General features: G+C 47.2%; 1 protein-coding gene across 4 annotated transcripts in view; it reads right to left on the reverse strand.

The window, feature by feature from the left end:
• PTBP2 (polypyrimidine tract binding protein 2) overlaps positions 1-2,007 on the reverse strand; it is an 86,281-nt gene extending 84,274 nt beyond the window's left edge. For all 4 annotated transcript variants that reach the window (XM_060232219.1, XM_060232218.1, XM_060232217.1 and 1 more), the window contains exon 1: positions 1,794-2,007. In XM_060232219.1, the coding sequence (XP_060088202.1) occupies positions 1,794-1,801 (8 nt within the window). In that variant the 5' untranslated portion in view covers positions 1,802-2,007. The remainder of the gene's footprint in view (positions 1-1,793) is intronic.
• Positions 2,008-14,907: the final 12,900 nt, after the last annotated feature.

The raw sequence follows: 14,907 nt of genomic DNA on the forward strand, positions 1-14,907 counted from the left end.
TAAAGCAAAGGGGAAAGGCAGGTTATAAGTACTTTAATAACTAACTAGTAAAAGGCAAAGATAGTGAAGGAATGCAGAAAGTTACCAATAGCATAACCATAAAACTGCATTCCAAAGAGCAGAATATAAATAGGTACTAGAATTTTGAGTTTTAAAAGTCAATCAAAATCTCTTATATTCACACAGAAGGCCAACTCCTCATCAAAAAGCAACAGAATGCCAACAAGTTTACTGTATATTCCATTTTCTAAGATTAGATTTGGCAAACAACATGTACAATTTTATATGACCAGTTTATTCTGAGGCATGGTTTTAAGTCACCTCACAGCACAGTTCCAGTGGAACCAAGTTATCTAAAGCAGCCCAAAATATGAGCTTCAAATGGTTTTGAATAAAGGGGAGGAAATTCCATTAAGGAAGCCCACTCAATGAACCATCATCACTAAACTGCTATCATCATCATGTTGTCATCTCCACATGTTCTGATAAAAGGAATCAGGTAACCCTGCTCACACTCACATATATGTGTGGCCTAATGTAATCAAACCAAGCACTGGATTTTAGCCCAGCTGGGGAATAATGGTCATGTTAAAATGAGTACATGCCACTTTAATACTTCTTTGTTTAGAAACAATAGCTGCCCATGCTGGTTCAAGGAGAATACAACTTGTGTATTCTCTTCCCCCTCTTCAACTAGTCTAGTTTAACGCACAACTAAGCCATGAAGTTAACTATCACAATTTAGTAGGGCTCATCATGCTAATGTTACCATTACTAATTGTCATATAACAGCTTAGAGAAGTCCACATTACTATTTCTGATGTGTACTAGAGATAGGTAGGGTAATTTCACAATCAGGCTTGGGTATGATGGGAAGCGAAAATAAAATTCAGTGTTCTTTATGCAGACACAGTTTACAGCCAGGAGTCAGACTTCCCAGCTTTCAATGACAGAGGGCCTTGTCTGCAGGCTACCCACTCGAGTTCCCTACCTCCAATGAAGGCCCTAAATGTTGTTCCCATATGGCTGACGCCAGCAATCCTTTTCCTTCCCTCGGCTTTGACTGCCTATCTCTCACACATACACAAAGGCATCTTTCTACCTTGGAGGAAAGAAGGCCATTAAAGAAGCCAAGAGAAACAAAAGAACTAGACATCTGCCTCCTGCTGCCGTCTTGTCCCTCATCTGGGTAGCTTAAAACAGGGCAGGGAAGAGGAGGCTTGTTTAGAGATCCTCCTTTAATCCTAAGGAGGAGAAGGCAAGGAATAAAGAATGTATAAATAAACGTTGGTTAAGGAATGTAACAGTATGAACAAAGCTACAGGCAACTGAAGGGAAGGCCTTGCCATAGTTTCCACCCTCTTCGACTGCTGCAATACAAAGCATCTCAACCCACATCATGAAGGATGCTTCGGTCCAGCACCTCCATGCATACTGCGGGGGAGGGGGGGAAGCCTCTTACAGAAGGAGGCCCTTAATCCCCCCTTGGAGGGGGGAACAGCCCAGCACACTACAACCATCGCCCCCCCACCTCCAAACACAAGGCGCGCGCACACGCCCCTCTTCGTCGTCTCTTTTCCGGCCTCACTTGCTGGCTCGCACCTAGAAGAGGCAGACGGGAAGGGAGGGTGAAAGAGCCCCAAGGGACAAGGGATGCGCTGCCTTCCCCTATCAGATACCCAACGGGCAGGAGGGAGTCTGGGGCGGCGGCGGCCACAGCTCCCTCCTCCCTTTCATCCTCCCGAAGGCGACAGCGGCGGCAACATTCGTCCCGCATCCACTCCCTCACTCACCCGTCCATCGCCGAACAGGACAAAGCACTGGCGACCAGGGCAGGGAGCCGCGCAGGTAGCGAGCAAAGAGAGGGAGCGAGAAAATGGCGGCCGGGCCCCAACGGAAACCGCCGAAGGTTGCCGAGCGCTAGTTGATTCCGCTCCCCATCCGACTAGGAGACTTCTTTGTTCTCAGTGAGCATGCGCACAGAGTGTGCGCATGCTCAGATGAGGCAGCTGAAGTTTCTTTGCCCTCGGAAGGCCGAAAGAGAGATAGTAAGGGCAAGAAAAAAACACGCTTCCACTCCCCCTCCCCCCCCCCCCAAAGCGCGGGATAATCCTTGCTTGTGCCTTGGAACTGCAAGATTTTTTTTTTTTTTTACCTATCCTCAGGCACACTACGAGAGAGAAATTACATAAGAATTCTCCCGGCTTTTGAAACATTTTAATATACTGATGGTTCTCTTAGATTTGCTAACCTCCAGGTAGGGCCTGGCATGGAGATCTATAGTTACAGTGGATCTCCGGACTACAGAGATAGTTTCCCTGGAGAAAACGGCTGCTTTGGAGGGTGGGTTCTATGGCATCGCATCTCAGCCGAGGTCTTGCCCCAAATGCGCCCTCATCTGGCTCAACTAAGGTTGCCAGCTCTAGGTTGGGAAATACCAGGAGCCTGAAAATGAGAGGGACCTCAGCAGGGTATAATCCATGGAGTCCACCCTCCCAAGCTACCATTTTCTCCAGGGGAACTGATTTTGCTAATGTGGAGATCAATTGCAATAGCGGGAGATCTCTAGGTGCCATCTGGAGGTTGGTGATGCTAGGCTGAACCCCCAAATCCACAAGAATTTCTCTATCCGGAGTTGGCAACTCTGAGTCCCACATTGCATTTGAGTACAAAGCCCAGTACACATTGGGCTTTTTTTCTCTCCTGAGGAAAGAAGCATGTCCCCTCATCTAGAAAGAGACAGACTGACGTGACTGGTTGACATAACTGAAACAGACCCATGATGGAAGTGTGTCGAAACATTTAGAACTGCATTTCTATAAGGCCAAAACAATGATGATTTAGGAACAGAGACGTTGCACTTCTTGCTTTGGTCCTAGGCAAGGTTACCAACTCCAGGTGGAGCCTGGAGATCTCCCAGAATTACAACTGATTCCTAGACAACATATTACTTCCCAAGGAGAAAAATGGCTGCTTTGGAGAGCACACTTTATAGCATTACACCCTGCTTTAGTCAGTTTGGTACAGTGGTTAAGAGTAGCAAACTCTAATCTGCTTTAATGGTGCCAAAAAAGAGCTACAGCTTTGGCAGCCAAACTATTTTCCTCCCCCCCCCCCCCCCCGGGATCTCTTGGCTGTTCCACAAACACTATATAATACTTCCAATGATTACCCTGCTGAGTTCCCTCTCTTCCCTCAAATCCACTCTTTCCAGTAGGGTTGTCAAGTCCAATAAATATCTGGGACTTTGAGGGTGGAGCCAGGAGACTTTGGGGGTGGAGCCAGGACCAAAGATGTGACAAGCATAATTGAACTCTGAAGGGAGATCTGTAGCCATCACATTTAAAGGGACCACTGCACACCTTTTAAATGCCCCCTGCATTGGAAATAATGAAGGGGGCATTTAAAAGGGGCTCATAGAATTGGACCCCTTGGTCCGATCCTTTTGAAACGTGGAGGGTGTTTTGAAGAAAGGCACTGGATGCTATCCTGAAAATGTGGTGCCTCTACCTCTAAAAACAGCCCTGCCCCCCAGATGCCAACAAATCAATTCACCATTGTACCCTATGGGAATCAGTCCCATAGGGAATAATGGAGCATTTAGCAGACATTCCCCCCCCCTGCTTTCTGATGACCCTGAAGTGAGGGGAGGGCCTCCAAACTGGAGGATCCCCTGCCCCCACCTGGGGATTGGCAACCCTACTTCCCAAGCTCCCCCTCCAAAAAAAATCTCTAGGAATTTTCCAACACAATTGGAATTGGAAAATTTCACTTGTACCCTAGCTGCTACAAGTAGCTGCTCCTTCACAACCATAAGGCTCCATTTCAAGAGGACTGGGTGGCTAAGTTTTTTTTCACAAGTTAAGAGTGTACATATGATGTCCCTGTCCCATTCAAAACAATTGTATATAAGAACATAAGAGAAGCTATGTTGGATCAGGCCAATGGTCCATCCAGTCCAACACTCTGTCACAAAGTGGCCAAAAACAAACAAACACCAGGTGTCATCAGGAGGTCCATCAGTGGGGCTAGGACACTAGAAGCTCTCTCACTGCCCCCCCAAGCACCAAGACTACAAAGCATCACTGCCCCAGATAGAGAGTTCCATCAATACCCTGTGGCTAATAGCCGCTGATGGACCTCTGCTCCATATGTTTATCCCCCTCTTGAAGCTGTCTAAGCTTGTAGCTGCCACCAGCTTCTGTAGCAGTGAATTCTATGTGTTAATCACCCTTTGGGTGAAAAAGTACTTCCTTTTATCAGTTCTAATCTGACTGCTCAGCAATTTCATTGAGTGTCCACAAGTCCATGTATTGTGAGAAAGACAGAAAAGTGCTTCTTTCTCTACCTTCTCTATATACAGTCTCTATGTATATTTTCTATATACAGTCGATCCAGTTCTATGTACCATTGATCCATAGTTCCTTCACATATATATAATATATTTCAGTCTGGCTAGCCCAAGCTTGTTGGATCTTGGAAACTAAGGATCAGCCCTGGTCAGTATTTGGCTGGAAAAATACCAAGTAATCCCAGGATCGCTAAACAGAGGCAGTCAATGGCAAACCACCTTTGAATGTCTCTTGTCTTGCAAACCATCCAGAGCCACCATAAGTCCTCTGCAACTTGATACCACTTTCTACCACCACCATATTGCATTTGGTCACATCTAGAGAATAATCCTAAGTAGGTCTGCAAAGCAAAGTACTATTTTATTAAATGGGGCTTACTCCCAAGAAAGTGTACTTGTGTAGGCAGTCATTTTCTCATGTTCCCAGTAGGTGTGTTAAATGTGCATGAGAAATAGATCAGATTGTGCAAGCAAGTTCTGTCCTCAGTCTGCGTAGTTAATTGGAACACATGGATATGAACCTATGCATCTACCAATGATTGTACATAGGCTCTGTCCATTCCAGTTGCTATATGTACATATATAGGCATGTGCCTAGATTCTCTATGCATACACTCCAGTGAACTCATTCAAATCAGATATGGAGCTGATCTCCAGGATCCTGAACACACCCCATGTATTCATTGTACTCACTGGAAAAATTAGAAGCCACTTGGCCAAATCCAGCCTTCTGACTAGTCCACTGCCAGTTCAAAGATTTTTAAAGTGTGAAGTAAAGTGTGAAGTGTGAAGCCGCCCTGAACCGCTTCGGTGGGAAGGGCGGGATATAAATTGAAATATAAATAAATGCTAACTGTGGTAGTACCAGAACTCGCTGACAAACCACTTGAGGTGATGAAGGTTCAATGTTTATGATTCCACACTGACTTCTCAAAGCCGACCTCCAACAGAATTAGTTGTGGACAAAAGGCATACATTTCTATAGCCTAATCCTTTGCATGTTTGCTCAGAAGCAATCCACTTGATTTCAGGGGGGGCTTGTCCCCAAAACAAAGGGGCATGCTTACTGAAAAGTAAGGGCCCTTTTGTTCGGGGGGGGGGGGGCAGGGAAGAGCTGGCTACAGGTAAAAATCGACACATGCATATCCAACAGCCCCTCTATCCTAGCTACCATCCTTCTTCCCAAAGTCACAGCCACCTTCTCACCAACTGTGACACTGTTCTCTTCCCACTTTTGCCATACTAGCTAGCTACACTGCAGGAAACACAGTCCAAAATCCTCTTAGAGGTGCCACAGGACTCAAAGTCAGTTCTTGCATCTGTTTGCATCTTGCAAACCATCCAGAGCCACCATAAGTCCTCTGCAACTTGATACCACTTTCTACCACCACCATATTGCATTGGGTCACATTTAGAGAATAATCCTAAATAAGTCTGCAAAGCAAAGTACTATTTTATTAAATGGGGGCATCTTGCGTTTGTATGCTGATTTACTGCTATTCACAGATCTTATCAACTGCTTTAATTCAATCTAAGCAATAATTGCCCAGTTACTTATTCATCTTGACTCTAACTAGCCCTTGCTGGCAACGAACCCCTCTACCAATATCTAATGGTAGGGGACATCTTATTTCACTATATCTGAAGAAATGTGTGTGCACATGAAAGCTTATACCTTGAATGAAACTTTGTTGGTCTTAAAGGTGCCACTGGACTCAAACTTTGTCCTTTTTAACCTTGTCAGTACCAAAGGAGTCTAGAAGAGGCAAAAGTGTATGATTCCCTAGTTTCATGACTGAACAGGGATTTGAACTCGGCTGTTTCCAGTTCTGGTTAGGGTTCTCATCCTCTCGCTGGGGACATGGTTTCCCCCGATATTGCATCCTCCAACCCACCGGCACAGGATTGGTCAGCAGGGTAGCTCCACCCCTGAAGAGCTCCGTCGGCACATGACACCACCCAAATGTGATTGCACTAGGCATGTCATGCAGGGACACTCTAGCATTTGGGTAAAAAAACCTCTATGGCACCATAGAGTTTTTTGCCAAAATGCTACAGCATTCCCACACGATGTGCCCAGCATGATTACATCACAACATCATTGCACCAGGCACATTGTGAATGTGTGAGAACAGTCTCCTCATCAGCAGCCAGGTAAGGCCTGGCAACCCTAGTTCCAGTCCAGTGTTCCTACCACTATGTAGACTCTATCCTAAAACCTGCTGCATTAGCATATAACCTTGTATATCATTTGAGTACATGCATCTCACATTAATTGAGAATCTGGCATGTGCATTTAAACCATTGCTTTGCTTAGCAAAACACACATACACAAGACCATGATATTTTAGTCAGTATTTCTGTAAAACTGCTGTAAACAAACAAAAAAAAGCATTCTCAGTTGACATGTGGTACATGAATTTCATACCTGATATCAACATCCCATATATAAAATGTGAAACGAAAATCCCTTAGAGAAGAATGCATCTGAAGATGTCTTCCCATAATATACGTGGCTGTGTAATGATGAATGTGAAAAGTAATTTTTTTCCTGTCATAAAGGTATGATCACATGATGCCTTACTGAGTCATACACTCAAAGTAGTCATGCCATTAAGCACAGTATAATTACAGCTTTTCAAGCCCTAGACCAATCTGCAAAAGACATAGTACATTCACATATTTTGGAAGCTGAAATTGGAATCTGGATATAAACTGGTTTATACTCAAATGCTCTGGTTTAGCTGATTTGTGGAGCACAATCCATTTAGGAATTAACAGCCAGAATGTGCAATAAAATATTGCCTGAAACAGTAAAAATTGTGAATATTATACCCTGTGTTTCCACAAACATCAGAATAGATATATTTTAATTAGTATTTACAAAATATAATAAAGTCTGTTGAAAAATATGTCAGTAAATAACTTGTAGGATCTGAAAGGATTTAAAAAGTTGTTTAGATATTTATCAAACATGTTATACACACACATACACACATTAGCAGCATGCTCCTATGCAAATATACTTGTGAGTAAGGATCATTGTCTCCAATGATCCTTACTTCTGAGTAAATAGGCATGACCACAGAATCCACAAAGTTTAGCTTCAAGTCACTTACTCTACAGTAATTCCTATGAATGCAAAGAGTCTACTAGACAATGATTAGTGGATCATAGCCTAATTCTTAAGTGAATATATTTGCATTGTAAGCATATAATGTAATTTGTTCAGGTTCAGGGAAACACATTAATGACAGAGTCATTAGCAAAGTTAAGTTAAATCTGCTGGTTTAAACATTTTCAGATTAGCTGAGGTCTAGTGAGATCTTTCATGTTAATAATTAGAAAATGGATGTCACTAGCAAGAAATATTTGATTTTATGAGACCCTCTTCCTTTTTTCCATCCAACAGGAACCAACTGAAGTCCACTATTTACAATTAAAAGCAATATAAAAGTTCTGCATACTCTCAAACTCCACATCAAATTATCATTGTATGCTGTAAGGGAGGAAAGGATGCTCCAGTTCAAAAAGGACAAGAAAAGATTTTAAAGCTAGAATTCAAATGAAATACTGATGGGTTGATGAACATTCCATTTAACACCTAACACAGTTCTTCTATACTTTGTGGTTGTTACACTCTATTCCCACATATTTCTCCACAAACTCCTTTAAAGCTTTTTAACATATGTACTTTTAAGCTCAGAAACAGAAATACAAGAACTCTTGTACAAAGCAAATGGTTTTGTCAAAGGGAGTAACACAGAGGGCGTTTCCGCACTGACCTTCACGTGGTGCGACCACCCTCCTCACGCCGGCGGATCTGCAGGGATTTCGCACCAGAAGCGCCAGCGCACCCAAAAGAGCCGGCGACTTCCGTCGCGAAACCAGCTCAAACGGAAACCGCCAAGAAGCAGGAAAACGTTTGAGCTGGTTTCGCGACGGAAGTCGCCGGCTCTTTTGGGTGCGCCGGCGCTTCTGGTGCGAAATCCCTGCAGATCCGCCGGCGTGAGGAGGGTGGTCGCACCACTTGAAGGTGAGTGCGAAAACGCCCAGAGAAAAGTCTCCTGCAAGGGAATAACAGAGAAGAAGTGGCATGACTAGATATTTTTGCACTCACAACAAGTGTTGTGAATTACACCCCATTTTATATAACCTTAGCAAAATCTGTCCTGCTGGTTTAAACTGCATTTGTTCATCTCTACGGTCCTTGTATTACATGACAAAAAATGCCAACTAATCAAATTGCTTTGTTCTAGAATAAATTGTAATAAACCTAATTTAAACAAAAATAACCATTGATCTTTTTTAAAATTAGGCATAGAAATTTACATATTTATTCTCCAGCAGATGCAAACCGCAATGTAAACTTTTACATTTCCAGCATGAGCAAGAGCCTAGGGCAAAACTAGGGAAAAAAGAGCAGACCAAATCTGGGAGAGGGGAAGGTCCAGTAACTGCAGTATTTCCTATCCCTGAACCACATGCCAAAAGTCAACGGACAGAGCAATTCTGAGGTGAAGGGGGGGGGGGGTTGGAATAGGGAGCCTACTGTCCCCAATGCCACTGTAACTTGGATTTATTCCAGTGTAAGAGGAATTTACACTGGCATAAGGTGCAAGTGGTGCTGTGTGGCTTCATGCCAGTAGAGTGATGGGCCAAATGTGGACATGCCAGTCAGCTCTCAAAGCATTTTCAAACTGAAGAGCTTGCGGGTATGTGTAAGGTGTATGACTTTTGAACACTCCATGAGGGGTTTAATTAAAACTTTTCTATATATGTATTAGTTAAAACTCTCAGAGAGTGTTCAAAAGTTATATACCCAAAGCGTTTTCAGCATGGGAACACCCCCCAGAATAGGCACAAAATTGTGCTGTCAAAAATGTCAGCACAGCCCATTGGTGGCCATGGTAACTCCCATTTCATCCCCCCCCACTCAGCTGTAGCCACGCCCTGAGGAACCCAAGCAGCTCAGGATACCAACCAAGTGTGCACCCAATCAGCATACCCACCATGCTGGCCCCTGTCTGGCACCCAATGACAGCCCTCCCCACCTTACAAATGGTTCCAGGAGGTATCCCCACAACTCAAGAGGTAGGGTGCATGTCTGCCAGGATTCCATGCACAAATAGGTATGCAGCCACAGACAAATAGGCAAGCAAAAATCCCTTTCTCCAGCCCCCAGCCAACGGCAGCCAAGAGCGATGGCATCAAGCAGCACTGAACATGGTGTCTTCTACTCCCAAACCTAGCAGCCATGGGGTCAGGAGTGTTCCCCCAGATGGGCATGGACCCCACACACCAGGTGGTTTGATGCATCAGGCACCATCCGGGGAAGCTGCTGGGGAAGGAGACTGATGGTGGCAACCAGCCTCCTGTCCCATCCTACCCACACCAATTGAGGAGGCACCCCTAGCACCAAAGGACTGAGTGCGGGATCCACACATGCTCCTGGCTGGCAAAACTATGGTGGGAGGCTCATCCTGACAATAAAGCTGCCACAGCAGCAAACAAAGATTGATGGGAGGGAAAGGCTACATGACAAATCTCCACATCCAAAAGCGCAGACCCAAAAGATGCAGAGCTGCCCCCTGAACCATCTTGAATCACTCAGGGGGTGCCCCAGGGGGAGATGTACTGCCATGGCAGTGAGCACAAATGCAAATGCCATGGGTGCACCATAATAGATCAGTCATGGTGGTGGTCCCTGGAATCCATTGGCCAGTGTGGGTTAATGATCCATGCAGAATCTGTTGTGCAAACAGTGCTGCTGGCTTAAGGGGCCACCACCTCACTGAGGCTTGGCAGATAGCATTCCATGCTACAGAGTGGAGATCTCAGAGGGCAGCCTCCTGTGGAGGCCCATTTGGATCCCAGGTACCCTAGGGATATTTGCCTATGCAAACGAGTGGTTCAGATGGCACATAGCAGCTACTACCGGGCAGCCTTGACTGCTGCCAACAAAACTGGAGGGTGCCATGGTCAATATCAGTGTTCCCTCTAAGCTGAGTTAGTGTGAGCTAGCTCACAGTTTTTTAGCCTCCAGTTCACACATTTTTGTCTTAGCTCAGGAAGGATGGCCCCAGAGCAAATTAATCTATGCAGTAACCAAATTTCTCGCTCCCCACTTTAATGCCAGTAGTTCATGAAGTAGAATTTTTGCTCACAAGACTCTACAGCTTAGAGGGAGCATTGATAGCTTCGCTGTCTGACAGACACCAAAAGGATAAATGCAATTACTATGTATGCTAAGTAAGGTCCCAGCCACCCAAAGCCACTCCAGGGTCCAGTTAGGAGCATCCACCTATTGTTGGGTGGATGGATGCCAAGGGCCTGCACCATGGAGGATTGGTCATCTCCATAGATGTGCAGTCTCTTCCATTAACACCCCTCACCACTTTCTCCATTGTGCCTACAGAAATTACATCTTGTTCTCTGACCTGGTTCTATTGCCTCAACTAGCAGAAATTCCCAGCTCTGTAGGTACTGTCATTCCTTCCCTATTCAGGGGATCAAATCAATGTAAAAAACAGATTGGATGACAAGGAGGACCTTGGGGCACATTGTGGTGCAGAAGCATCCCTGTGGCATCAACACTCTCTTTGGAGACCGGAGGCTTCAAAGGCTGTTGCATATGGGTCACAAGAATGCAACCACAGTCCCAGGTGAATCCTGAACCTGGCCACCTGTCACCAGGGCATGCTGCTGCTTGTGCCACCAAGGAGGGAGGGACTCTAGCCACTTGCCAGGTCCTCAGGCATGGGGCACTCATCTGGCACAGTCCATCTCACCAACCCCATTCTTCAGAGTGGAGCTGGTCAGTTTCAGAGTTCAGAGCTTTGTGAGGGCCACCTGTAGGGTGACCATAATGTCTGAAGGCCAGCCAGGGACACGTGGGGGGGGGAGGTAGGGGTGCGCGCTGGTCCAGGGACCAGCGGAGGCCGCGGGGAAGCCTTCGCTGGCCGGCGCTGGTCCCCGAAGGCCTTCCAGAGGCTCTGGAAGGCCTTCCGGGACCAGCGCCGGGTGCCCCGCGGCCTCCCCGCGGCCTCCGCTGGTCCCTGGAGGCCCTCCAGAGTCTCTGGAGGGCTTCCAGCGACCAGCGGAGGCCACGGAGAGGCCTCCACCACTGCCGCCGGGCCCCGCGCGCGGGCGGGGAAGGCGGCGAGTGAGGGAGGGAGCGTCCCTGCGCCTGCGCAGGGGCCCTGCGCAGGCGCAGGGACGCTCCCTCCCTCACTCGCCGCCTTCCCCGCCGGCGCCCGCGGCCCACCGGCTCCGGGGCTGCCTAAACCGGGACCTTTAATGGTCCCGGTATAGGCAGCCCGGGAGCCGGGATTGGGTGGCCAGAACCGGGAATGTCCCGGGAGCCCGGGACGGTCTGGCCACCCTAGCCACCTGCATCCCAGCCAGCCAGTGATAATTTGGGCATGCAAATGAGAACTGCAAACAGCAGCAGCCATTGGGTGCCGTCAACAATATGCCCATCGCCAATGCAGTTTGCCCCTCATCTAGATGCCAACCATGAGGTTAAATGGCATTGATGCTCGTTGGGAAGCAGGTTTCACACAACCTCTATCATCCCAGTGCCCACAGAATTAGGAGCATCCGCTCATTGTTGCATGGATGTCAGGGCCCACACTGTGGAGGGATTGGTCATCTGTGGAGATTACGATGAACCCACACCTCTGTTGTGCTTGCAAAACTCTCATATCTCAGTGGTCCTACCTGGTGGAAATTCCTAGTTCTGTAGTCACTGTCATCCCTTCTCCTGTTCAGGGCATCCAAAACAATGTGAAAGACAGAATGGCTGAGGGGGGCAGCCAACCTTCTGGCCGCAACTATGAAGGCACAGTGGCCTCAGGTGTGCAAAGCCCCCATGGCAGTGACCTTGTTTACCCATCTGGATGCCAGAGGCCACCATGGCTCCAGCAGTTGGGCCACAGGCATGTGAATACAGACCTCATCAAGCCCTGATCCTGGCTGGTTGAGCCCAGGAGCACCACTGTGTTCACTCTGGTGTGCCAAGCATAGGCTTGCCAATCCCCAGGTCCCAGCGGGGGTTCTTCCACTCTCCCAGTCTCCTTCCCGCCCCCAGTCAGCTGGCTTGCAGGGGAAGCCCCTCCCCCACAGCCACCATGTGACTTTCCACCTCTGGAGGCTTCAGTCTCCGATTGAAAGGCTTCCTCTTAGGATGGCGTGTCTGTGTTACTTTGAAGAAGTTGGCAGCAACTCATGAGTAGAGATGCCAATCCCTCGCTTCAGAGTCGCCAGAAAGGGGGGGGGGAGAAAATGTCTGCTGGGCACTTTATTATTTCCTATGTGGAGATCGATTCTCTTAGGGTATAATGGGGAATTGATCTGGAGGTATTGGGGGCTCTGGGGGGCTGTTTTTTGAGATAGAGGCACCAACTTTTCAGTATAGCATCTAGTGCCTGTCCCCAAAATACCCCCCAAATTTCAAAACGATTGGACCAGGGGGTCCAATTCTATGAGCCCCAAAAGAAGGTGCCCCTATCCTGCATTATTTCCTATGGAACGAAGGCATTTTAAAAGGTGTGCTGTCCCTTTAAATGTGATGGCCAGAACTCCCTTGGGAGTTATCATGCCCTTGCTCCTGGCTCCACCCTCAATGTCTCCTGGCTCCGCCCTCAATGTCTCCTGGCTCCACCCCCAAAGTCTCCTGGCTCCACCCCCAAAGTCCCCAGATATTTCTTGAATTGGACTTGGCAACCCTAACCCTGAACCACAAACCTCCAATGAACTCCTCCATTGGACAAACCTCCATTGAACTCCTCCATTGGACAAACCTCCATTGAACTCCTTCAGAGCCACCCAAACCCTCCCCAAACCTCAGGAACCTCTGGGAAGATTCAGGATGGGTTTGTAAATGAATGAATAATGCAAAGAAGAAAAGCTATCTTCTACAATATACACAAAAAGAACATTGCCATGTTGTGGAGCATGGCACGAACTGTGAACAACTTCACCACTGCCAGAGGCTGCATAGCTTTGCAGCCCCCAGTATGGTAGAGGCATTGGAATCACATCTTCAGCTGCCCAAATGCCCACTTGATAGCCATGTGTATTGGTCAGTGGGCATGGCTGTAGGCGGTGCAGTCCCGGCAGGGGGGTGGGGTCATCTTCAGGATACGATGTCAATAAACACAACAGCAGGGGATACCCTTGGTAGGGAATGGCATAGGAGCTGTCAAGGATACTGATTTCTGTTGAATGCCCAGCCAGCCATGCCAATCATACTAACCCAGGAGCTATCCTTTTCTAAGATAGCCAAGAGGTGATTGAGGTCAGATGCTGCAAAGATCTGGGTGTCATGAACACTGCCTGGGAACTTAGCCATGACATCTGTGAAGATGCACTGGTGGTCACAGGAGGCCCGAACATTCAGGCTGTAGAAGTATGGTGATTATGGTAGACCTGCAGCTCCTTCTAAGGGATTATGAGGACTATTTGGGGGGTGTCCAGCAGAAGAGGAGCACCACTCCTCTGGCTTGCCCCTCCACCCCCTTCCAGCGATGAATGCTTGGCTCTGCCTCCTTGACTCATGGATCTCATTGGCCCTGCCTGCCTTGTCTACCATGCTGCCCCCATCTAGCAACAATGCTGGAATGGAATGCTGCAGCAGAATTGCCACAGACACTGCCATGGCAGTGGACATCAGCACTGTTGGGGCAGCTTTTTTCACCTTCATCCACTGTGTATTCCCTTAGGGTGGTGACTGGCAGTGCCACAGGTGTGCAGAGGCCAGCTGCTGCTACATAGGCGCGGCTCAGGATTGTTCTGCCCAGCAGTTAAAAAATATCACATAAATTACAGGTTTATGACAGCTAGCTAGATAACATCAGTTAGTGTCTATATACACATTGCCAGAATTCTTCTACACTGAATCAATTTATTCTAATTAATGTGCTCTTTAAGAACTCATTAGCTATAATATTAAGATCCAACTCTCAAGAGATCTGTTTATGTTTATGTAGAAGAGCCATCTGACTGAGCTTGACTTGCCCTCTATTGGACTGGAGAAAGCTCTTTAATTTATGAAAGCACAAGTATTACTTTTCCAGTGTGGAGGATGAAGCCTATTTTAATCAGCCATCACAGCTGCAGGCGGTTTTCTTGCTTTTCCTTCTTGCTAGAGCAACAACAGAAAGACTCGGGATAAATCCAACAAGACATGTGATACAGCTCATTTTAAAACTTACTACGTCATGATGATGGCAGCAACCCCCCCCCCCCCCCCTTCAAAACTTCACTGCCTTCTAAGCTTGCCAGGTTCCTGCTGTTGGCAGAGGATCCTGCATAGCCAGCAGTCGCTTCCCACTGCTGTTCACTTGGGCAGTGGGAGGGGGGAGGAAGAGCAGGAAAATCAAGGGCAATGGGCAGCAGCACCCCAACATGCTAATGTCACTCCCCATACCCTTTGAAGTGATGTCAGCCCATTGCCAGCAATGTCATTGCATCACTGGTGATAACTCTCCCCATGATAAGTCTCTTGCTGACTGACAGCCTTATGCTGGCTGTCTCACTGCCACCATTGTGTC

The sequence above is a fragment of the Heteronotia binoei genome, chromosome 2 (genome assembly GCF_032191835.1).
Source record: "Heteronotia binoei isolate CCM8104 ecotype False Entrance Well chromosome 2, APGP_CSIRO_Hbin_v1, whole genome shotgun sequence".
In the NCBI taxonomy this organism is placed as follows: domain Eukaryota; kingdom Metazoa; phylum Chordata; class Lepidosauria; order Squamata; family Gekkonidae; genus Heteronotia; species Heteronotia binoei.